General features: G+C 37.2%; 1 protein-coding gene across 2 annotated transcripts in view; it reads right to left on the minus strand.

The window, feature by feature from the left end:
- Nucleotides 1–27010, minus strand: part of SV2C (synaptic vesicle glycoprotein 2C) — a 370967-nt gene that overhangs the window by 95085 nt on the left and 248872 nt on the right. For both annotated transcript variants that reach the window (XM_053701385.1, XM_053701387.1), the window contains one exon: nt 18924–19013. In XM_053701385.1, coding sequence (XP_053557360.1) covers nt 18924–19013 — 90 coding nt within the window. The remainder of the gene's footprint in view (nt 1–18923; nt 19014–27010) is intronic.

A 27010-nucleotide genomic window follows, 5' to 3' on the forward strand; every position in this document is an offset into this window, starting at 1 on the left:
CTTTGTAAATCGAAGTCATTCTCTCAGACACACGCTGTGTGAAACAGCTCAACCACTAACACGTATTAGCCAGTCAGCCCCTGCAGCTGTCAGAGCAACATGCTTTAGTCAGAGAGTGAGCATTAACCTCTGCTAAAACTAGTCAATCTAATTAAGATTTACAGTCTTGTAGTCCTAAAAGACTAACGGCGAGATTACGAGTTTTGCGTTAGCCTTAAAAAGCAGCATTGAGAGGTCCCAACGCTGCTTTTTTTCTAACGCTGGTATTACAAGTTTGGCAGGTAGAGGCTAACCGCTCACTTTTCCTGCTCGACTCGAGGCTACCGCAAATCCCTTTACGTCAATTGCGTATCCTATCTTTTCTATGGGATTTGCCTAACGCTGGTATTACGAGTCTTGGAAGAAGTGAGCGGTAGACCCTCTCCTGTCAAGACTTCGACATTTAAAAGTCAGTAGTTAAGAGTTTTATGGGCTAACGCTGGAACATAAAGCTCTTAACTAAAGTGCTAACAAGTACACTAACACCCATAAACTACCTATTAACTCCTAAACCGAGGCCCCCCCCACATCGCAAACACTATAATAAATATTTTTAACCCTTAATCTGCTGACCGGACATTGCCGCCACCTATATTATACTTATGAACCCCTAATCTGCTGCCCCTAACATGGCTGACACCAATATTATATTTTTTAACCCCCAACGTCGCCACAACCTAACTACACTTATTAACCCCTAATCTGCCAACCGGACATTGCCGCTACTTTAATAAATGTATTAACCCCTAAACTGCCACACTCCCGCCTCGCAAACACTAGTTAATTTTTATTAACCCTTAATCTGCCTGCCCTAACATCGCCGACACCTACTTACATTTATTAACCCCTAATCTGCCACCCTTAATGTCGCCGCTACTATAATAAAGTTATTAACCCCTAAACCTAAGTCTAACCCTAACCCTAACACCCCCTAATTTAAATATAATTTAAATACATCTAAATAAAATAACTACAATTAAATAAATTATTCCTATTTAAAACTAAATACTTACCTATAAAATAAACCATAAGATAGCTACAATATAACTAATAATTACATTGTAGCTATCTTATGATTTATTTATATTTTACTGGCAACTTTGTATTTATTTTAACTAGGTAGAATAGTTATTAGTTACTATTTAATAACTACCTAGCTAAAATAAATACAAAATTACCTGTAAAATAAATCCTAAACTAAGTTACAATTACACCTAACACTACACTATCATTAAAATAATTACCTAAACTACCTACAATTAATTACAATTAAATACAATAAACTAAATGACGAAAAAAACAAACACTAAATTACGAAAAAAATAAACACTAAATTACAGAAAATAAAAAAATTACAAGAAGTTTAAATGAATTACACCTAATCTAATCCCCCTAATAAAATAAAAAAGCCCCCCAAAATAATAAAATTCCCTACCCTACACTAAATTACAAATAGCCCTTAAAAGAGCCTTTTGCTGGGCATTGCCCCAAAGTAATCAGCTCTTTGACCAGCCCTTAAAAGGGCTTTTTGTGGGGCATTGCCCCAAAGTAATCAGCTCTTTTACCTGTAAAAAAAAAAGAAACACAATACCCCCCCCCCCCAACATTACAACCAAGGACATCCGGACCGGTAGACATCTTCATCCAAACGGCATCTTCTATCTTCATCCATCCGATGAGGAACGGCTCCATCTTGAAGACCTCCGGCGCGGGAACATCCTTCTAGGCCGACGGACTAACGACGAATGAATATTCCTTTAAATGACGTCATCCAAGATGGCGTCCCTCGAATTCCAATTGGCTGATAGGATTCTATCAGCCAATCGGAATTAAGGTAGGAAAAATCCGATTGGTTGATTTAATCAGCCAATCGGATTGAAGTTCAATCCGATTGGCTGATTGGATCAGCCAATAGAATGCGAAGTCTTCAAGATGGAGCCATTCCTCGTCGGATGGATGAAGATAGAAGATGCCGCTTGGATGAAGATGTCTACCGGTCAGGATGTCCTCTTCTGCCCGGATTGGATGAATACTTCTGCCGGTCCAGATGTCCTCTTCTGCCCGGATAGGATGAAGACTTCTGCCGGTCCGGATGTCCTCTTCTGCCCCATTGGATGACCAGTGGTGCCCGGCTGGGTGAAGACGGTTCAAGGTAGAGTGATCTTCAATGGGGTAGTGTTAAGGGCTATTTGTAATTTAGTGTAGGGTAGGGAATTTGATTATTTTGGGGGGGCTTTTATATTTTATTAGGGATTAGATTAGGTGTAATTAGTTTAAATTTCTTGTAATTTTTTTTATTTTCTGTAATTTAGTGTGGGGGGTTTCCGTAATTTAGTGGTTTTTTTTCTTCGTAATTTAGTTTATTGTATTTAATTGTAATTAATTGTAGGTAGTTTAGGTAATTTATTTAATGATAGTGTAGTGTTAGGTGTAATTGTAACTTAGGTTAGGATTTATTTTATAGGTAATTTTGTATTTATTTTAGCTAGGTAGTTATTAAATAGTTAATAACTATTTAATAACTATTCTACCTAGTTAAAATAAATACAAAGTTGCCAGTAAAATAAAAATAAATCATAAGATAGCTACAATGTAATTATTAGTTATATTGTAGCTATCTTATGGTTTATTTTACAGGTAAGTATTTAGTTTTAAATAGGAATAATTTATTTAATTGTAGTTATTTTATTTAGATTTATTTAAATTATATTTAAATTAGGGGGTGTTAGGGTTAGGGTTAGACTTAGGTTTAGGGGTTAATAACTTTATTATAGTAGCGGCGACGTTGGGGGTGGCAGATTAGGGGTTAATAAATGTAAGTAGGTGTCGGCGATGTTAGGGCAGGCAGATTAGAGGTTAATAAAAATTAACTAGTGTTTGCGAGGCAGATTAGGGGTTCATAGGTATAATGTAGGTGGCGGCGGTGTCCGGAGCGGCAGATTAGGGGTTAATAATATAATGTAGATGGCGACGATGTCGGGGGCGGCGGATTAGGGGTTAATAAGTGTAATATTAGGGGTGTTTAGACTCGGGGTTCATGTTAGGGTGTTAGGTGCAGACATAAAATTAATTTCCCCATAGGAAACAATGGGGCTGCGTTAGAAGCTGGACGCTGCTTTTTTGCAGGTGTTAGGTTTTTTTACAGCCAGCTCAGCCCTATTGTTTCCTATGGGGAAATCGTGCACAAGCACGTTTTAGCCAGCTTACCACTGACTTGAGCAACGCTGGTATTACAGTGAGAAGTGGAGCTAAATTTGCTCAACGCTCACTTTTTTGAGGCTAACACAGCCATTCAGAAAACTTGTAATACCAGCGTTGTCTTAAATGAGTGCTGGAAAAAAAAGGCTCGTTAGCCCCGCAAGTCTTTACCGACAAAACTCGTAATCTGGCAGTAAATCTCTTTCTAGCAGAATTCTGTCCAGCACTATATACTCTGATTGACAGTTACTATTATCATAACAACTAATACCTTGTTAATAGTTACTTTGTTGCAACTCATACTCTGTAACAAAATTACATTGGCATACAAATTATTATATTCACTTTCCTGCAGTTGTGATCCACAATTATTCTACTAAAACTCAGTTTGTGACACAGGAAGACTTCTAGTCTATTTGTTATCTTTTCTGGTTCTAGGAAAGGTCAGAAGGCTTCTGCCATTTCCTTGGCATCTTGTTTAAAGCTATTGATTCATCAGGCTTATTTGGAGTCGGGTCAGGCCCCGCCTCAGAGAATTGCAGCTCATTCTACTAGATCAGTCTCCACTTTGTAGGCTTTTAAGAATGAAGCTTCAGTTGATCAGATTTGCAAAGCAGCAACTTGGTCTTCTTTGCATAAATTTATTAAATTCTACTGTTTTGATGTATTTGCTTCTTCGGAAGCAGTTTTTGGTAGAAAAGTTTTTCAGGCAGCTGTTTCAGTTTGATTCCTCTGCTTATGTTTAAGTTTTTTCTTTTCATTATGAGAATAAACTTATATTTTCGTTTGTGGATTAATTTTTTTCAGCGTAAAATGGCTGTTATTATTTTATCCCTCCCTCTCCATTGACTCTTCTGTGGAGTTCCACATCTTGGGTATAACTATCCCATATGTCACTAGCTCATGGACTCTTGCCAATTTCATGAAAGAAAACATAATTTATGGAAGAACTTACCTGATAAATTAATTTCTTTCATATTGCCAAGAGTCCATGAGACCCAGCCTTTTTTATGGTGGTTATGATTTTTTGTATAATTATATCCAAATTCCTTTGTTGATGCTTTTTACTCCTTTCTTTATCACCACACTACTTGGCTATTCGTTAAACTGAATTGTGGGTGTGGTGAGGGGTGTATTTATAGGCATTTTGAGGTTTGGGAAACTTTGTCCCTCCTGGTAGGATTGTATATCCCATACATTACTAGCACATGGACTCTTGCCAATATGAAAAGAAATGAATTTATCATGTAAGTTGTTACATAAATTATGTTTTTTTCAGTACAGAGGTGATGTTGAAACCTACATGAATTTACTAGTTTACCCAGTGAAGACACTGGGAATTGGTTAAAGTTAGGATTCAAACAATGGTTGGGCTTTTGATGACAATAACTGATTTTAGAGAATCATGCAGCCTTTTGCATACCATTAGTAAGCATACCATTAGTTTAGATGATAGCATACGAAAGGAAATATTTACAATCAGAAGCTGGGCCAAGAGATTACTTTTCTCAAGAGAAGTTTTTTTAAAGAATTCATTTACTAGATGTACTGGTGGTATGAAAGGTAATAGAATACATTGTTTAAATATAGTGGGGTTGATCACAATCCTTTAGAAAAATGTAGCAAAATTTATCTTAAAAAAATCCATGTAGACATTAATGGTGTTTTTCTGCTGAAAATAACTAGGTTCTAGATTTGGAGTTTGGCGGTAGCCGTGAAAACCAGCGTTAGAGGCTCCTAACGCTGGTTTTAGGCTACCGCCGGTATTTGGAGTCACTCAAAAAAGGGTCTAACGCTCACTTTTCAGCCGCGACTTTTCCATACCGCAGATCCCCTTACGTCATTTGCGTATCCTATCTTTTCAAAGGGATCTTTCTAACTCCGGTATTTAGAGTCGTGGCTGAAGTGAGCGTTAGAAATCTAACGACAAAACTCCAGCCGCAGAAAAAAGTCAGTAGTTAAGAGCTTTCTGGGCTAACGCCGGTTCATAAAGCTCTTAACTACTGTGCTCTAAAGTACACTAACACCCATAAACTACCTATGTACCCCTAAACCGAGGTCCCCCCACATCACCGCCACTCGATTCAATTTTTTTAACGCCTAATCTGCCGACCGCCACCTACGTTATACTTATGTACCCCTAATCTGCTGCCCCTAACATCGCCGACCCCTGTATTATATTTATTAACCCCTAACCTGCCCCCCACAACGTCGCCGCCAGCTACCTACAATAATTAACCCCTAATCTGCCGACCGCAAAGCGCCGCCACCTACATTATAGCTATGTACCCCTAATCTGCTGCCCCTAACACCGCCGACCCCTATATTATATTTATTAACCCCTAATCTGCCGCCCTCAACGTCGCCTCCACCTGCCTACACTTATTAACCCCTAATCTGCCGACCGGACCGCACCGCTATTATAATAAAGTTATTAACACCTAATCCGCCTCACTAACCCTATAATAAATAGTATTAACTCCTAATCTGCCCTACCTAACATCGCCGACACCTAACTTCAAACATTAACCCCTAATCTGCCGACCGGAGCTCACCGCTATTCTAATAAATGTATTAACCCCTAAAGCTAAGTCTAACCCTAACACTAACACCCCCCTAAGTTAAATATAATTTAAATCTAACAAAATTAATTAACTTTTATTAAATACATTATTCCTATTTAAAGCTAAATACTTACCTGTAAAATAAATCCTAATATAGCTACAATATAAATTATAATTATATTATAGCTATTTTAGGATTTATATTTATTTTACAGGTAACTTTGCATTTATTTTAACCAGGTACAATAGCTATTAAATAGTTAAGAACTATTTAATAGCTACCTAGTTAAAATAATTACAAAATTACCTGTAAAATAAATCCTAACCTAAGTTACAATTAAACCTAACACTACACTATCAATAAATAAATTAAATAAAATACCTACAATTACCTACAATTAAACCTAACACTACACTATCAATACATTAATTAAATACAATACCTACAAATAACTACAATGAAATAAACTAACTAAAGTACAAAAAATAAAAAAGAACTAAGTTACAAAAAATAAAAAAATATTTACAAACATAAGAAAAATATTACAACAATTTTAAACTAATTACACCTACTCTAAGCCCCCTAATAAAATAACAAAGCCCCCCAAAATAAAAAAATGCCCTACCCTATTCTAAATTACTGAAGTTCAAAGCTCTTTTACCTTACCAGCCGTGAACAGGGCCCTTTGCGGGGCATGCCCCAAGAAGTTCAGCTCTTTTGCCTGTAAAAAAAAACATACAATATCCCCCCCCAACATTACAACCCACCACCCACATACCCCTAATCTAACCCAAACCCCCCTTAAATAAACCTAACACTAAGCCCCTGAAGATCTTCCTACCATATCTTCACCATACCAGGTTCACCGATCGATCCAGAAGAGCTCCTCCGATGTCCTGATCCAAGCCCAAGCGGGGGGCTGAAGAGGTCCATGATCCGGCTGAAGTCATCATCCAAGCGGGAGCTGAAGAGGTCCATGATCCGGCTGAAGTCTTCATCCAAGCGGGAGCTGAAGAGGTCCATGATCCGGATGAAGTCTTCTATCAACGGCATCTTCAATCTTCTTTCTTCGGGAGCCATCATCTTCCATCCGACGCGGAACATCCTCTTCTCCCGACGCCTACTAGCCGAATGACGGTTCCTTTAAATGACGTCATCCAAGATGGCGTCCCTCGAATTCCGATTGGCTGATAGGATTCTATCAGCCAATCGGAATTAAGGTAGGAAAATTCTGATTGGCTGATGGAATCAGCCAATCAGAATCAAGTTCAATCCGATTGGCTGATCCGATCAGCCAATCAGATTGAGCTCACATTCTATTGGCTGATCGGAACAGCCAATAGAATGCGAGCTCAATCTGATTGGCTGATTGAATCAGCCAATCGGATTGAACTTGATTCTGATTGGCTGATTCCATCAGCCAATCAGAATATTCCTACCTTAATTCCGATTGGCTGATAGAATCCTATCAGCCAATCGGAATTCGAGGGATGCCATCTTGGATGACGTCATTTAAAGGAACCATCATTCGGCTAGTAGGCGTCGGGAGAAGAGGATGTTCCGCGTCGGATGGAAGATGATGGCTCCCGAAGAAAGAAGATTAAAGATGCCGTTGATAGAAGACTTCATCTGGATCATGGACCTCTTCAGCTCCCGCTTGGATGAAGACTTCAGCCGGATCATGGACCTCTTCAGCTCCCGCTTGGATGATGACTTCAGCCGGATCATGTACCTCTTCAGCCCCCCGCTTGGGCTTGGATCAGGACATCGGAGGAGCTCTTCTGGATCGATCGGTGAACCTGGTATGGTGAAGATAAGGTAGGAAGATCTTCAGGGGCTTAGTGTTAGGTTTATTTAAGGGGGGTTTGGGTTAGATTAGGGGTATGTGGGTGGTGGGTTGTAATGTTGGGGGGTATTGTATGTTTTTTTTACAGGCAAAAGAGCTGAACTTCTTGGGGCATGCCCCGCAAAGGCCCCTGTTCAGGGCTGGTAAGGTAAAAGAGCTTTGAACTTTAGTAATTTAGAATAGGGTAGGGCATTTTTTTATTTTGGGGGGCTTTGTTATTTTATTAGGGGGCTTAGAGTAGGTGTAATTAGTTTAAAATTGTTGTAATATTTTTCTTATGTTTGTAAATATTTTTTTATTTTTTGTAACTTAGTTCTTTTTTATTTTTTGTACTTTAGTTAGTTTATTTCATTGTAGTTATTTGTAGGAATTGTATTTAATTTATTTATTGATAGTGTAGTGTTAGGTTTAATTGTAACTTAGGTTAGGATTTATTTTACAGGTAAATTTGTAATTATTTTAACTATTTTAGCTATTAAATAGTTCTTAACTATTTAATAGCTATTGTACCTGGTTAAAATAAATACAAAGTTACCTGTAAAATAAATATTAATCCTAAAATAGCTATAATATAATTATAATTTATATTGTAGCTATATTAGGATTTATTTTACAGGTAAGTATTTAGCATTAAATAGGAATAATTTATTTAATAAGAGTTAATTAATTTCGTTAGATTTAAATTATATTTAACTTAGGGGGGTGTTAGGGTTAGACTTAGCTTTAGGGGTTAATACATTTATTAGAATAGCGGTGAGCTCCGGTCGGCAGATTAGGGGTTAATAATTGAAGTTAGGTGTCGGCGATGTTAGGGAGGGCAGATTAGGGGTTAATACTATTTATTATAGGGTTAGTGAGGCGGATTAGGGGTTAATAACTTTATAATAATAGCGGTGCGGTCCGCTCGGCAGATTAGGGGTTAATAAATGTAGGCAGGTGGAGGCGACGTTGTGGGGGCAGATTAGGGGTTAATAAATATAATATAGGGTCGGCGGTGTTAGGGGCAGCAGATTAGGGGTACATAGGGATAATGTAAGTAGCGGCGGTTTACGGAGCGGCAGATTAGGGGTTAAAAATAATATACAGGGGTCAGCGATAGCGGGGGCAGCAGAATAGGGGTTAATAAGTGTAAGGTTAGGGGTGTTTAGACTCGGGGTACATGTTAGGGTGTTAGGTGCAGACGTAGGAAGTGTTTCCCCATAGCAAACAATGGGGCTGCGTTAGGAGCTGAACGCGGCTTTTTTGCAGGTGTTAGGTTTTTTTTCAGCTCAAACAGCCCCATTGTTTCCTATGGGGGAATCGTGCATGAGCACGTTTTTGAGGCTGGCCGCGTTCGTAAGCCACTTTGGTATAGAGAGTTGAAGTTGCGTTAAATATGCTATACGCTCCTTTTTTGGAGCCTAACGCAGCCATTCTGTGGCCTCTCAATACCAAAGTTATTTTAAAGGTGTGGCCAGAAAAAAGCCAGCGTTATATACGCGGGTCCTTACCGACAAAACTCTAAATCTAGCCGTAGGTAAGTTTATCTTAATAATTGCGATTGACATCAGTATTGGGGTAACAGAGGTGGAAAAGTTGGGTAAAGCAGACCGGCTGGAAAAGGGTGAGGCAGACAGGATATAAGAAAAGAGAAAACAAATGAAAAGGTGTTGAAGGTGGCTACTGGACTCAAAGATCACTGAGTAAGGCTGAAAGTGGGAGGAAACATGCTAGTGCAGAGGATAGAACTGGAAATTGAGTTTTGAGCTCAAGGAAGTTAAGAGTGAAGTGAAGTAGTTTGTTTTGATGGAGTTTATTTCATGTGTAGAATCATGATAAATAGCTGAAGCTGTGTGATTTCCTTTCAGAGCATTATTGTAATAGAGCTGTGCTATTTAAGGGATTGAAGGTATATATGTAATGCTACAAATAAAGCTGGCCATATTTGGAATATCTACATTAAAGTAAACAAATGGTTAAAGTGAACAGTATTAAAGTCAAGCAGAAGAGAAATTACACATTAGAAAGTATGGGTTAAAAAGATAGTTATTGAAAATATATAGCATGTACGTTAGGGTATTGAGAAATAAGAAATGAGAAAATGCAAGGGTGATGGAATGTTCATCATAGTGTGTTTGAGAAGTCTACTCAGATAGGCCACAGAGTTAAATTGTAGACAAAAAATTAAACCAGATATAAAAGTTGCAACAGAACGGAGAATTTGGCTTGGTGGGATAATACATAAATACAAAATGCAGGAAGGTGTGAATAGGCAGACAGCGTAAATTGATGCTAATAAGAGAGGAGGGACAGGGGGAGGGGAAGCTTTGTGCAGGGAGGCAGACTGAGGGCGAACAGCACCATGGCTAAAGATACGTACACGCTCCTGAGCTCACCTAGGATTACTCTTTAACAAAGGATTCCAAGAGAACTAAGCAAACTTGATAACAGAGGTAAACTGTAAAGTTATTTAAAATGTATACTATATTCAAATAATTTAAATTTAATGTTGACTTTACTGTCCCTTTAAGAGCATGTGGCTATAGGAAATGGGCTTATGTATATAACATTCGGCCAGATTACAAGTTTTGCGTTATGAGCGGCTTGGTAATAACTTGCAAGTTATTGCCACCGCTCACCTTTAATAGCGCTGCTATTACAGGTTTTCCAAAAACCTGCGTTAGCGGGCAATATGGTTGCGTTGAGTTCCATACCGCACACAAATACCAGCGCTGCTTTGAGCTGGTTTTACGTGCTCGTGCACAATTTCCCCATAGACATCAATGGGGAGAGCCCGGCTAAAAAAAGCCTAACACCTGCAATAAAGGAGCGTAAAGCTCAGTAACGCAGCCCCATTGATTCCTATGGGGAAAGAAAATGTATGTTTAAAACTAACACCCTAACATAAACCCTGAGTCTAAACACCCCTAATCTGCTGCCCCTGACATCACAGACACCTACATTACACTTATTAACCCCTAATCTGCCGCCCATAACATCACCGCCACCTACATTACAGTTATTAACCCCTAATCTGCCACCCCCGACTTCGCCGCCACCTACCTGCACTTATTAACCCCTAATCTGCCGCCCCAACGTCGCCGCCACCACTATACTAAAGTTATTAACCCCTAAACCTAACCCTAAGTCTAACCCTAACACCCCCTAACTTTAATATAATTAAAATAAATCTAAATAAAAATTACAATTATTACCTAAATAATTCATATTTAAAACTAAATACTTACCTATAAAATAAACCCTAAGATAGCTACAATATAACTAATAGTTACATTGTAGCTATCTTAGGTTTTATTTTTATTTCACAGCTAAGTTTGTATTTATTTTAACTAGGTAGACTAGTTAGTAAATAGTTATTAACTATTTACTAAATATCTAGTTAAAATAAATACAAACGTACCTGTAAAATAAAACCTAACCTGCCTCACACTAACACCTAACATTACACTAAAATTAAATAAATTACATTAATTAAATACATTTAACTAAATTACAAAAAAAATAAACACTAAATTACACAAATAAAAAAGAAATTATCTAATATTTAAACTAATTACACCTAATCTAATAGCCCTATCAAAGCTAAATGTCCTTTAAAGGGCAATGCCCATTGAAATGCCCTTTTCAGGGCAATGGGGAGCTTAGGTTTTTTAGAGAGGATTTTATTTGGGGGGTTTGGTTGTGTGAGTGGTGGATTTTACTGTTGGGAGGTTGTTTGTATTTTTTTTTTACAGGTAAAAGAGCTCATTTCTTTGGGGCAATGCCCCGCAAAAGGCACTTTTAAGGGCTATTGGCAGTTTAGTTTAGGCTAGGGTTTTTTTTTTATTTTGGGGGGCTTTTTTATTTTGATATGGCTAGTAGATTAGATGTAATTAGTTTAAATATTTGATCATTTCTTTTTTATTTTGTGTAATTTAGTGTTTATTTTTTGTAATTTAGTTAATTGTATTTAATTAATGTAATTTATTTAATTTTAGTGTAATGTTAGGTGTTAGTGTGAGGCAGGTTAGGTTTTATTTTACAGGTAAATCTGTATGTATTTTAACTAGATAGTAAATAGTTAATAACTATTTACTAACTAGTCTACCTAGTTAAAATAAATACAAACTTAGCTGTGAAATAAGAATAAAATTAGTTATATTGTAGCTGGCTTAGGGTTTATTTTACAGGTAAGTATTTAGTCTTAAATAGGTATTATTTAGGTAATAATAGTAATTTTTATTTAGATTTATTTTAATTATATTAAAGTTAGGGGTGTTAGGGTTAGGGTTAGACTTAGGGTTAAGTTTAGGGGTTAATAACGTTAGTATAGTGGTGATGTTTGGGGAAGCAGATTAGGGGTTAATAATATTTAACTAGTGTTTGCGATGCGGAAGTGCGGCGGTTTAGGGGTTAATATGTTTATTATAGTGGCGGCGATGTCCGGAGCGGCAGATTAGGGGTCAATAATTTTATTATAGTATTTGCAATTCGGGAGGGCCTCGGTTTAGGGGTTAATAGGTAGTTTATGGGTGTAAGTGTACTTTTTAACACTTTAGTTATGAGTTTTATGCTACAGCTTTGTAGTGCAAAACCCATAACTACTGCTTTTAGATAGCAGTATGAATCTTGTCGGTATAGGCTGTACCGCTCACTATTTGGCCTCCCAGGCAAAACCCGTAATACGGGCACTATGGGAGTCCCATTGAAAAAAGGACTTTTTGAAAGGTACGGTAGTTAGATTGCGTTACGGCCAAAAAAGTGTGCAGTACAGCTGTACCTACAAGACTCGTAATAGCAGCGGTAGTGAAAAAGCAGCGTTATGATATGAGCCATAACGCAAAACTCGTAATCTGGCCGATTATAAATAGTGGGAGTTAAAAAAAATGGCATTATTTTTATGCTTTCCTTATGTAAAAAATGTTCACGTTTAGAAAGTCAAGAGCAGGTGCAGAGTTCAGTAGTAAGGTGCCAAGTTTATATACAGAGGCAAAATCATTTTGTCATCATTTACACACAATGGCCTAGATTTAGAGTTTGGCGTCAGCCGTGAAAACCAGCGTTAGAGGCTCCTAACGCTGGTTTTAGGCTACCGCCGGTATTTGGAGTCACTCAAAATAGGGTCTAATGCTCACTTTCCAGCCGCGACTTTTCCATACCGCAGATCCCCTTACGTAAATTGCGTATCCTATCTTTTCAATGGGATTTTTCTAACTCCGGTATTTAGAGTCGTTTCTGAAGTGAGCGTTAGACATCTAACGACAAAACTCCAGCCGCAGGAAGAAAGTCAGTAGTTAAGAGCTTTCTGGGCTAACGCCGGTTTCTAAAGCTCTTAACTACTGTACTCTAAAGTACACTAACACCCATAAACTACCTATGTACCCCTAAACCGAGGTCCCCCCACATCGCCGCCACTCGATTAAATTTTTTTAACCCCTAATCTGCCGACCGCCACCTACGTTATCCTTATGTACCCCTAATCTGCTGCCCTTAACACCGCCGACCCCTGTATTATATTTATTAACCCCTAATCTGCCCCCCTCAACGTCGCCTCCACCTGCCTACACTATCTGCCGACCGCAAAGCGCCGCCACCTACGTTATCCTTATGTACCCCTAATCTGCTGCCCCTAACACCGCTGACCCCTATATTATATTTATTAACCCCTAATCTGCCCCCCACAACGTCGCCTCCACCTGCCTACACTTATTAACCCCTAATCTGCCGACCGGACCTGAGCGCTACTATAATAAAGTTATTAACCCCTAATCCGCCTCACTAACCCTATCATAAATAGTATTAACCCCTAATCTGCCCTCCCTAACATCGCCGATACCTAACTTCAATTATTAACCCCTAATCTGCCGACCGAATCTCGCCGCTATTCTAATAAATGTATTAACCCCTAAAGCTAAGTCTAACCCTAATACTAACACCCCCCTAAATTAAATATAATTTAAATCTAACGAAATTAATTAACTCTTATTAAATAAATTATTCCAATTTAAAGCTAAATACTTACCTGTAAAATAAATCCTAATATAGCTACAATATAAATTACAATTATATTATAGCTATTTTAGGATTTATATTTATTTTACAGGTAACTTTGTATTTATTTTAACCAGGTACAATAGCTATTAAATAGTTAAGAACTATTTAATAGCTAAAATAGTTAAAATAATTACAAATTTACCTGTAAAAGAAATCCTAACCTAAGTTACAAATAAACCTGACACTAGACTATCAATAAATTAATTAAATAAACTACCTACAATTACCTACAATTAACCTAACACTACACTATCAATAAATTAATTAAATACAATTGCTACAAAGAAATACAATTAAATAAACTAGCTAAAGTACAAAAAATAAAAAAGAAATAAGCTACAAAAAATAAAAAATTATTTACAAACATAAGAAAAATATTACAACAATTTTAAACTAATTACACCTACTCTAAGCCCCCTAATAAAATAACAAAGCCCCCCAAAATAAAAAAATGCCCTACCCTATTCTAAATTACTAAAGTTCAAAGCTCTTTTACCTTACCAGCCCTGAACAGGGCCCTTTGCGGGGCATGCCCCAAGAAATTCAGCTCTTTTGCCTGTAAAAAAAAACATACAATACCCCCCCCAACATTACAACCCACCACCCACATACCCCTAATCTAACCCAAACCCCCCTTAAATAAACCTAACACTAAGCCCCTGAAGATCATCCTACCTTGTCTTCACCATACCAGGTTCACCGATCGGTCCAGAAGAGCTCCTCCGATGTCCTGATCCAAGCCCAAGCGGGGGGCTGAAGAGGTCCATGATCCGGCTGAAGTCTTCATCCAAGCGGGCCAGAAGAGGTCTTCCATCCGATTGAAGTCTTCATCCAAGCGGCATCCATCCGGAGCGAAGCGGCAGCATCCTGAAGACCTCCACCGCGGAACATCCATCCTGGCCGACGACTGAACGACGAATGACGGTTCCTTTAAATGACGTCATCCAAGATGGCGTCCCTCGAATTCCGATTGGCTGATAAGCGGGAGCTGAAGAGGTCCATGATCCGGATGAAGTCTTCTATCAACGGCATCTTCAATCTTCTTTCTTCGGGAGCCATCATCTTCCATCCGACGCGGAACATCCTCTTCTCCCGACGCCTACTAGCCGAATGACGGTTCCTTTAAATGACGTCATCCAAGATGGCGTCCCTCGAATTCCGATTGGCTGATAGGATTCTATCAGCCAATCGGAATTAAGGTAGGAATATTCTGATTGGCTGATGGAATCAGCCAATCAGAATCAAGTTCAATCCGATTGGCTGATCCAATCAGCCAATCAGATTGTGCTCGCATTCTATTGGCTGTTCCGATCAGCCAATAGAATGCAAGCTCAATCTGATTGGCTGATTGGATCAGCCAATCGGACTGAACTTGATTCTGATTGGCTGATTCCATCAGCCAATCAGAATATTCCTACCTTAATTCCGATTGGCTGATAGAATCCTATCAGCCAATCGGAATTCGAGGGACGCCATCTTGGATGGCGTCATTTAAAGGAACCATCATTCGTCGTTCAGTCGTCGGCCAGGATGGATGTTCCGCGGTGGAGGTCTTCAGGATGCTGCCGCTTCGCTCCGGATGGATGCCGCTTGGATGAAGACTTCAATCGGATGGAAGACCTCTTCTGGCCACTTGGATGAAGACTTCAGCCGGATCATGGACCTCTTCAGCCCCCCGCTTGGGCTTGGATCAGGACATCGGAGGAGCTCTTCTGGACCGATCGGTGAACCTGGTATGGTGAAGACAAGGTAGGATGATCTTCAGGGGCTTAGTGTTAGGTTTATTTAAGGGGGGTTTGGGTTAGATTAGGGGTATGTGGGTGGTGGGTTGTAATGTTGGGGGGCTTGGGTATTGTATGTTTTTCTTTACAGGCAAAAGAGCTGAATTTCTTGGGCATGCCCCGCAAAGGGCCCTGTTCAGGGCTGGTAAGGTAAAAGAGCTTTGAACTTTAGTAATTTAGAATAGGGTAGGGCATTTTTTTATTTTGGGGGGCTTTGTTATTTTATTAGGGGGCTTAGAGTAGGTGTAATTAGTTTAAAATTGTTGTAATATTTTTCTTATGTTTGTAAATAAAAAATTTTTTTTGTAACTTAGTTCTTTTTTATTTTTTGTACTTTAGCTAGTTTATTTAATTGTATTTCTTTGTAGCAATTGTATTTAATTAATTTATTGATAGTGTAGTGTTAGGTTAATTGTAGGTAATTGTAGGTAGTTTATTTAATTAATTTATTGATAGTGTAGTGTTAGGTTTATTTGTAACTTAGGTTAGGATTTCTTTTACAGGTAAATTTGTAATTATTTTAACTATTTTAGCTATTAAATAGTTCTTAACTATTTAATAGCTATTGTACCTGGTTAAAATAAATACAAAGTTACCTGTAAAATAAATATAAATCCTAAAATAGCTATAATATAATTATAATTTATATTGTAGCTATATTAGGATTTATTTTACAGGTAAGTATTTAGCTTTAAATTGGAATAATTTATTTAATAAGAGTTAATTAATTTCGTTAGATTTAAATTATATTTAACTTAGGGGGGTGTTAGTATTAGGGTTAGACTTAGCTTTAGGGGTTAATACATTTATTAGAATAGCGGCGAGATTCGGTCGGCAGATTAGGGGTTAATAATTGAAGTTAGGTGTCGGCGATGTTAGGGAGGGCAGATTAGGGGTTAATACTATTTATGATAGGGTTAGTGAGGCGGATTAGGGGTTAATAACTTTATTATAGTAGCGCTCAGGTCCGGTCGGCAGATTAGGGGTTAATAAGTGTAGGCAGGTGGAGGCGACGTTGTGGGGGGCAGATTAGGGGTTAATAAATATAATATAGGGGTCGGCGGTGTTAGGGGCAGCAGATTAGGGGTACATAGGGATAATGTAAGTAGCGGCGGTTTACGGAGCGGAAGATTAGGGGTTAATAATAATATGCAGGGGTCAGCGATAGCGGGGGCGGCAGATTAGGGGTTAATAAGTGTAAGGTTAGGGGTGTTTAGACTCCGGGTACATGTTAGAGTGTTAAGTGCAGACGTAGGAAGGGTTACCGCATAGCAAACAATGGGGCTGCGTTAGGAGCTGAACGCGGCTTTTTTGCAGGTGTTTGGGTTTTTTTCAGCTCAAACAGCCCCATTGTTTCCTATGGGGGAATCGTGCACGAGCACGTTTTTGAGGCTGGCCGCGTCCGTAAGCAACTCTGGTATCGAGAGTTGAAGCTGCGTTAAAAATGCTCTACGCTCCTTTTTTGGAGCCTAACGCAGCCTTTATGTGGACTCTCGATACCAGAGTTATTTTTATGGTGCGGCCAGAAAAAAGCCGGCTTTAGTTTTTCGGGTCGTTACTGACAAAACTCCAAATCTAGGCCAATGTAAGAGACAAATATGTGTGACTTCTCTGAAGATAAAAATGCTAGTCAGATGTCTGACAATAACAAATCAGATGATTAACTGTCATTAATTCAACTGCTAGTTAAAACTATCTGTACATTTTAAAGCTATTATTTTTATTATTCTTATTATTATGTTTTACTGATATATATATATATATATATATATATATATATATAAAAATGTAGTATTAGAGCTAGACTTATGCAGCAGCAAATAATTTGTTTCGGTTATATTATTCTGAACGAATATTATAAAAAGTTTAGAATATTTGCTGCACTATTCAATATTCATTTTGTGTAAAAAGAAAAAAAATACTGAATATTCAGTAAAATTTACATATGTACTGTCATCTGTAGTTTTATACTTTCCTAACCCCGACCCTTCTTCACAGAGCCCAGGGCCACGCCTTTTCGTTAGTATATATTAATTTTGTTTTTCATAAATCATACAGCCCTTTCAAGCGATTCTAGGCATTTTTACCACATTAAATTAATGAATGCTGGGGGCATGTGTTTATTCTAAATGTAATATTTCCCATTATTGCACGTAACATTCTATTTTGATTGTGATATCAGAACATTTATAGATCAGCCTTTCAATGTTGTTTTTTATAGACATCACAGTAAGTCTATTGGAATCAATGCTGAAATGCAACATCCAAATGTTAACATTCAAAATCCTGTTACATTTGATATTTAAATGCTAAAGTGATGGTAAATTTTATAAAGTCTGATCTTTGATTCTGAATCTGTGTATTTTTTTTAATGTATCGTTTCATTCATAAAATTGAACAAAAATCTGTGATGCACCAATCCTGTATTTTATCCCTATCTCTATTTTTCTTATCCCCCTCTGTTTTTTTCCTTTTATAAGTTGATTTTCTGCTCGTATCCAATTGGCTTTCTAGCCATACAGCTCTCTGAAGAAGAAAAAAAACGCATTGCTGTTTATGTAGAGAGCGAATGGAATCACACTTTACCTCACTACAATACAGAGACAGAAGTGAAAGGCGGTCGAGGAAACCAAACTCCCCACCCAAAAAAACAAAACAAAAGGTATCACTAAAAACTATATTTTTGAAAATTTAGATAAGAACATTAAGAAGAAAAAAGCATAAATAAATAACACAACTGATAATTATTTAACATTAGTGACAAATCATTCAGTATGTATGTTCAAAAAAAATGAACTCAGTCATAATTATAGGCAACCAAATGATTACCTTCAACTAGTTGATAAATAAGAAACATTTGGTAATAAAAAAAAATGAATAAAATAACTGAAGAAAGATCATACCTTAATAATTTCAATGTTATACAATATTGTATGTTTCATACTGGGAATAATTCTTGCTTGTGTTTGAGTGTTAGGTACAGATACAAAAACCTGTAGAATTACTAATCAATTAAAAAATTAATATCTCATGCTTAGAAGCAGAATTCATTTTCTGATAATGATATATTGTAGAAGAAATATGGACGTTATTACCATGGTAGTTCCCATTAACTGAATAGGTCGTTTACTGTCAGGTTAATACAAGATAAAAAAACGGAAATGAACGTCTTATGGGGTTTCTACTTAAAGGGATAGTCTAGTCAAAATTAAATTTCCATGATTCAGATACAGCATGCAATTTTAAGCAACTTTCTTATTTACTTCTATCATTTTTTTTTCGTTCTGTTGGTATCTTTATTTGAATAAACAAAAATGTATAATAGGAGTAAATTAGAAAGCTACTTAAAATTGCATGCTCTATCTGAATCATGAAAGTTTAATTTTGACTAGACTATCCCTTTAATAATGAAGGAAACAAGAAACAACTTTTTATAAGTGCAGTTACATATGAAAACTTACTGTGAACACTTTTTCTGGTTGACCCCGGGATCTCATGTTTGTATCATGAATTTGCTTAAGGATCATCCAAGCTTCATCGTGTTTTCCAGTCTACAATATAGAAGTATGAGCAGATATTTAGGAAAATATATATGTAATTTATGTTGAAAAAAGAGCACACATTATATGTACTGGTAAAACGATCTCTTTAAAAAAACAACAACCCTGCTGAAATATAGTGATCCAGGCACCTGTATGTTTCCATGCAAAGAGCTCATTTTAAACAAAGCTATACTAATAGAAAAATGTAAATTTGATAAAAGTAAGTAAACTGGAAAGTGTATATGCAAATGAGATATATACTAAGGCAGTTGTGCTAATAAATGAAATAGTTATCATGACATTAGAGTACTTTTAACCTTTAGAACAGTACATTTTGAATGTACACCTTTTTAATCTAAAAAACGTTATTAACATTGCTTCCATAGAGGCGATATATTAATGTTTTCCAGGGACCCTCCCTGGATTTTGTTGTATGTCCCTGGATTTTTTTGTCCCTGGAAATGGAACCTCTTGTGCCTAATATATGTAGTACATATAGATAAATATAGGGATCGATTACAAGTTGAGCGTTAAAGGGACAATGTTCACAATTATCCACTTTACCTGCTAGAGTGTATTAAATTGTTTACAAATATCTCCATTAACCTTATATTGGCATTTGAATTAGTTTATTTAGCCTGTGGTATCCCCACCCATCCTGAAAGTTTTTGATCTCGAGGCCAAGCTGTGTTAACACAGCCAGTAGAAGAAATTACGCTCCCAGTGGGTTATAGAAGAAATAAGGTAATAAAATGTTAATTTTCCATTGTTCTCTCCAAGTATTGGTGATTGGTTTATGAACATATATAAGATAAAGAAGCAGGTATATGTACACAATGTGATAATGTAATGAGATCTGATTATACCTACAAGCTCAGCCCCTTTTATTAGGTTGTGGCTTCAAAACACAAAATCAGCTAATTCATATACACAATAAGCCTTCAAAAAAGCAAATCTCATACATTTTATACTCTGCAGCTGGTAAAAAAAGTAATTGAAAACACATTAAGGGAAAACAATTGTATAGTATACTGTCCCTTTAATTTATCGAGCCCCCATAAATGGGCAAATTCACCCGTTTACGGACACGCAATAAATAACTAACCATTACAAGTGGCGTATTATTGTTACTATCAGCTTGTAGTAGCAATGAACACTCAAAAAATAACCAGAGCTCAGACCTCTGGTTAATTTTTAAAATGTGCCCCAACTGCCCACAAAAACAATTGTATTCTGCCTTTTTGCAAACAAAATATATGAGCATTTAAAAAAAAAGCAAAAAAGAAAACTGTGCTAAGCAGTTTTTAGGGGTTAAAAGTGGAAGGTGTGGGGTATTAGAAATAAAAACATCACTGAAGAGTGCCTTTACATTACGGTCTATGGGGACTATGAGGCCTACTTATCAAGCCGTCAACTCTGCTGCATTCGACGGCACCAATACGCTTGCCTGACATCGCCTAACATCGCGGCCGCGGACCTGAATACGCTCTCCTTATTTATATAAAAAGCTGTACGGGGCAATGAGCAGCAGACTGTTGTTAACTAACAGTCATCGATCTCGCTGCTATTCGGCTTTTTCCCAACTTTATTTATACACTGTCACTAAACACCGCCACTATACTAAAATGTTTAACCCCTATCCCGCCGCTCCTGAACCCTGCCGCAACTAAATAAAGTTATTAACCCCTAACCCACCGCTCCCGGAGCCCACCGCAACTCTAATAAACTTATTAACCCCTATTCCGCCACTCCCTCACCCCGCCGCAACTAAATAAAGTTATTAACCCCTATCCCACCACTCCCGGAGCCCACCGCAACTCTAATAAATGTATTAACTCCTATTCTGCCGCTCCCTCACCCCGCCGCAACTAAATAAAGTTATTAACGCCTAAACCCCTGGCCTCCCACATCACTACCACTTACTAAACCTATTAACTCCTAAACCGCCAGCCCCCCACATTACCATAAACTAAATTAACCTATTAACCCCTAAACCTAACAACCATCTAACTTTATATTAAATATTAACTCATCCCTATCTTATAATAAATTAAAACTTACCTTTAGATTTAAATAAAACTATATTAAACTAATAATTAATCTACCCTAACTATTATACTAAAATTACATTAAACTATATTAAAATAATAATTAATCTACCCTAACTATTATACTAAAATTACATTAAAGGGCCAGTAAACCCACAAAATAATGTTATATAATTTTGCACATAGTGCAGAATTATATAACATCAGCTTAGCACCATATTTCTACCTGAAAGGATTTCAGTGAAAATTTGCTACGAAAGTTACTTTTACAGTACGCCGCTCCTGGCTCTACTGAGCGGGTCTGTTTGTTTTCCCTAAGCGCATCGGGCACGCTGTCTATTTACAGCCGGCCCGATCGCTCCATTAAACTCAATGTAACTCGCTCCTGCTACCAGACCAGATCGGGAGCGAGTTACATTGAGTTTAATGGCACGATAGAGCCGACTGTGAATAGACAGCGTGCCCGATGTGCTTAGGGAAAACAAACAGATCTGCTCAGTAGAGCCAGGAGCGGCGTACTGTAAAAGTAATTTTCATAGCAATTTTTCACTGCAATCCTTTCAGGTAGAAAGATGGCGCTAAGCTGATGTGGTAGGTGCCTAGGTGCAGAATTATATAACATTATTTTGTGGGTTTTGCTGGCCCTTTAAACTATATTAAACTAATAATTAACCTACCCTAACTATTATACTAAAATTACATTAAACTATATTAAACTAATAATTAACCTACCCTAACTATTATAGTAAAATGACATTAAACTATATTAAACTAATAATAAATCTACCCTAACTATTACACTAAAATGACATTAAACTATATTAAACTAATAATTAATCTACCCCAACTATTATACTAAAATTACATTAAATTATATTAAACTTTGGGGCAGAGCATTGCCCCAAAGAAATCAACTCTTTTACCTGTAAATAAAAATGCAAATACCCCCCAACAGTAAAACCCACCACCCACACAACCAAACCCCCCAAATAAAAACCTAATCTAAAAAACCTAAGCTCCTGAAAAGGGCATTTGGATGGGCATTTCCCTTAAAAGTGCATTTAGCTCTTTTTCCTTGCCCAAAACCTAATCTAAAATTAAAACCCACCCAATAAACCCTTAATAAAACACTAACCCCCGAAGATCCACTTACAGTTTCTTAAGACCCGACATCCATCCTCAACGAAGCGGCAGAAGTTGTCATCGAAGCAGGCAGAAGTCTTTATCCAAGCGGGCCAACGTCTTCATCCAACCGAGCAGAAGTCTTCATCCAGACGGCATCTTCTATCTTCATCAATCCGGCGCAGAGCGGCTCCATCTTCAAGACACCCGGCACGGAGCATCCTCTTCAATCAATGTTTTCTTTCAAATTAAATTTCCCTTTAAATGACGTCATCCAAGATGGCTTCCCTTAGATTCCGATTGGCTGATAGAATTCTATCAGCCAATCGGAATTAAGGTTGAAAAAATCCTATTGGCTGTTGCAATCAGCCAATAGGATTGAGCTTGCATTCTATTGGCTATTCCAGCATATTTGCGGTTGATGGCTTGATAAATAGGCCTCTATGTGTCCGCTATAAATATATATGTATATGCTTATATACATATATTTGTATGTGTTAATATGTGTATATACAAATATAAACACATATATATTTATATTTGCTGCCCATCGCTAAGTCATTTACCCCCTTCGCTGAGCTAGTTCTCATGCTGTGTCTGACGGCATGAGAATGAGGCTCCCATTTGAGCCTATGGAAGTGCGCTCTATTGAGCCATATGCCCAGAATGTGTTACAAAGACTGCTATTGTAATATTATGGGGTAGGTGTAAGAGCTTTGTGCTGTTATCTGTATATTAAGCTATGGATTAGCCTAATTTATACTATTACTGTCAAATGGGTGTGTTTTGATTACAGAACTAAGTGGGCGGAGCAGTTGAACAGTAGGTCTTCAATTCTCCGGTAACCTGCTTGTTTACTCTGCTGCCCCTGGAAATGTTTTTGAAATGTTGGCAACTATGCGTGATTGTGTAGAAGTCTTGAATGAAGGAAAGCACTACAATAAAGCAAAGTTGCATTATACATTTGTATTATATTTTTCTATAAGCGAATGAGTAACTGTGAGGTAAGTAAGTGAATAGATCTATCAGCACCATGCGCACATATTCTTTGAGGGCCCATTCAAGCTCAGAGAACTGGTGGTGGTATGGATTGTGCCTGTAAAGACTTCATTTGTGTCATATAACCAACTCTCTGAGAAGGGGTAGTGTTTGAATACTGGCGCATGGGCCATCACAGGATATCTGTGTTTTACTCAAAAATAGTAATAACTTTTAATAGAAGCATTTTTGCTAATCTATGCATATTGCAAAAATGTTTCTATTTAAAATTTAAATAAACCCATGCAGATTTGCAATTTTTCTATCCCTTCAAACAGTCTGCGCTGCAGGACTAAGGGCAGGCATCAAGTTCATGTATGACAAGTTAAAGACATTTTAAAGCGCATACAATTATTTGGATTAGATACCACTCAAATATCTCATATCATTTAGCATTTAGCCATCAACAAATATTTATGTGATCTTATTTAATATTGACTAATGTTGATAATTTTATATGACCGTATTAGAGCGCGTATTGATAGTAAAAAGTTAGTGCACAAGTGAAAGACTCTGAACGATAAATATACTAGCGCAGTTTTTACTTTTGCTTGAGCGCAAACTATAACTTTCAACTTGTAATACCAGTGCTATTTAGCATGGTTGCAATAGTCATTGAAAGTATAGGTTGTGCTTGAGTAATGTCAGCCGTGCTAACCCATCTCTGGTAAAATGAATTTACCATGGACTTGTAATATCAGTGTTTTTCCCTTATTTTAGTGTGGTCTATCGATATTGTTTATCACGACTCCAGCTATCAATAGAGTACCACTTGTAATCTGGACCTGTATGTCCTATCTAAATCATGAAAGAAAAAATTTAAGTTTATTGCCCCTTTAAAGGTACAATGGAAATAAATGATGTACTCCAAACAATGATTAGCCTAATGATAATATGCAGATGTGTTTTTAAAATTATATTAGCTGTAAATTGTGCTTGAGTGAAATTCATAAAGCAAATATACTGTGATCATCAGTTGAAAGTAAAGATTTCCCGCTTGAGCGCATGTCACCAGAGTTAAAAGTAACCTGTGATTCCCATTGTGAAGTTACAAGAAAACTACCAATTTCAAATTATACAATTGCAAATCACTAAACTATGACCATTTAGCAAGTCCATCTCTTACAATACAGGTTCACCTTTTCACTTCCAAAAGAATAGTAAAACTTAATTATTCATACATTTGAGTTGGTGTATTGTGGGTATAAAGTGTGTATGATGTTATTTATATGTAATATACTGTAAAATTGTTTAATTATACATGGTTTCTAACTTAATTTATTGTAAAACATGTCTTTTTTAATTTGGCAAGATTTTTGTCTACAAAGACTATTAACAGATTTTCACATAAAATGGCTGTGACTTTTGCCTTTTACATTTGTGGGGTTTTAAACTTTTCTTAGAGAAGCCTGCAAGCCCAGAGACCTTTAGATAATCAGGCCCTTGGTTATCATAGGTTGAAATCCCTGTTCTTATTAGATGGTTTAATGGTCCTCTAAACTATTTTAAAAATAGTTTGATTTCTCATGCTCCAGTCAACAGGCAGAATCTAATTGTTACTCATATACTCAATCTGCTGCTTTTAATTAAACAGGTGTTACATCATGTGGATGCCTTTCTCACTTGATAGGCTTTGTCAAATAATATATGACTTGTTGACATATTGTCATTAATCATTTTTAGGAAATGAAAAAAGGTCAAGTTAGATGGTTCTCCCCATCTTAGCAAAAGGGCTTACACTGCTATTTGCAAACAGTCTATTATCTTGCAGATGTTCAAAACACTCTGAAATGGCCAAAGGAGACATTATAAAGGTGTATTAACATACATGGGGTTGATTCATTAAAGCTCTATTCATCCCTATTTGTAGGGGCTGTATACAGCGGGCAAGGCCCACATTGGCAGTATAGGTTCATATACTTCATGACACTAACATCTACTAATATTGTTTTTTTATAACTTTATTTAGAGACCAATTCATGAGACCAATTATACATAATCTTTATACAGAGTAAAGAACCATACAAATCATAATAGATAACATATTACAATAATGCTCTACTCAGAGGTATATAAATAGGCTTTTAATGCTGTACCGTTATTCTAACAGTCCATGAGAGAAAAAGAAAACAAAAGAAGGGCAAAGATGGCTCATTAATCTATTATCTTGATAAGCCAGCACATTGTATCTAAATTGGGAATTTTCAATATAACTTTAAATACAACAAATCAAAACAAAACAAGAGCAACATACAAAAAAAGGACCTTACTTACATCTACTAATATTGTTTTTGACTATTTATTTCTGTTGTTTGCTGTCCTGGGTCTCTTTCTGTTGCAATCTCTCATTGAGAGGGGCAGTGCAGTAATAGTAGTGCAGAGGTACAAATGCAGAGAGTGTCCCTCTCTGCATCTGGTAGTGATGGTGTAGATCGTTGGTGGTGTGGGAGGGTTAAGAGGGAGGCGGGTGGGTGGGCCATCGCAGGAGGGGGAGAGGCAGGAACGGGTGGGCCCGCTGCACTGCAGAAAACAAATCAACACTGGGAGGCAGAGGGAGGGAGAAGGGGATCATCGAGTGGAGTGGGAGAATAAAGAGTATGGGAAAAGATCCCTTGGAGGGGGTGTAAATGAGAGGGGGCAGCTACACTACAGAAAAATTTGTTTGAATTTTTTTTTACTGAGAGCGGGAGGGAGGGAGGGAGGGAGGAGGGGGGGTCCTAGAGTGGAGAGGGAGGATAAAGGTTATGGAAAAATATTGCTTGGAGGGGGGTAAATGGGGGGGGGGCAGCTACACTACAGAAAAAATTGTTTGAATTTTTTTTATGTAAATAAAGAGATACATGGATAGAAAACTGGGTACTGGCAGACACCTGCCAGTTCCTAAGATGGTGGAAACTAATTAGAGGGGGGAGGGAAAGCGATCAGGTAGGAGTCATTTTTACACCAAAGTTAAACTCAACCTTACAAGCTACATGATTAACCCCGTAACTGCAAGGAATTTCAGAAGTGTGGTGCGCAGCTGCAATTAGAGGCATTCTAATTACTAAAAAGCAATGGTAAAGCCAGAGAAGTTTTTACAATCATTTGTGTCATGACTGCATAAGCAGTATGTAAATAATTTCAGTAATTACCCCAAAGTTTGTGAAAAAGTTAACAATTTTTTTAATATGATCGCATTTGGCATCATAACGATGGCATGAAATATACCAAAATGGGCCTAGATCAATACCTTGGGTTGTTTACTAAAAAAAATACATAGTTTTAATAGGTAAATAAAAAAAAACAAGGCCCTTTTTATGTTTAAATGAAGTGATAGGAAAAATGCTCTGGTCTTTTGAGGAAGTTTTAGTCTGAAATGCCCGGTCCTTAAGGGGTTATTTCTATTTTGGCATGATCTGAAAATAAAATATTGGGTATGTATTTCTATGGATAGGAGACTTACAACATCTTCTTTTACTGGATTTTAAAATTAATGGAACTGTAAAGCATGAACCCACTGCCGTGCAACATTGTATCTGTCTAGGAGACCCTTAAAAGGATAATTAACACCTTGAGATTTTTATATAAAAAGTTTAGTTATGCATAATGAAACAAATTTGCAATACATTTTCATTCTTTAGTTTGTCTTTTTTTTAATGTTTTTCAGCTCTGAAAACTGAGCAATTTCTGATTCTCAAAACATGAAAAGCATCCTGTTTCCTTCTCAGAGTTAACTGTGCTACATATCTGTCCCTAATTGGCTGGAACAATAACCACTGCAAAACAGATTAGTTTATACTAACTTTATGACCGTGGCTA

This window comes from Bombina bombina, chromosome 2 (genome assembly GCF_027579735.1).
Source record: "Bombina bombina isolate aBomBom1 chromosome 2, aBomBom1.pri, whole genome shotgun sequence".
Taxonomy (NCBI): Eukaryota; Metazoa; Chordata; class Amphibia; order Anura; family Bombinatoridae; genus Bombina; species Bombina bombina.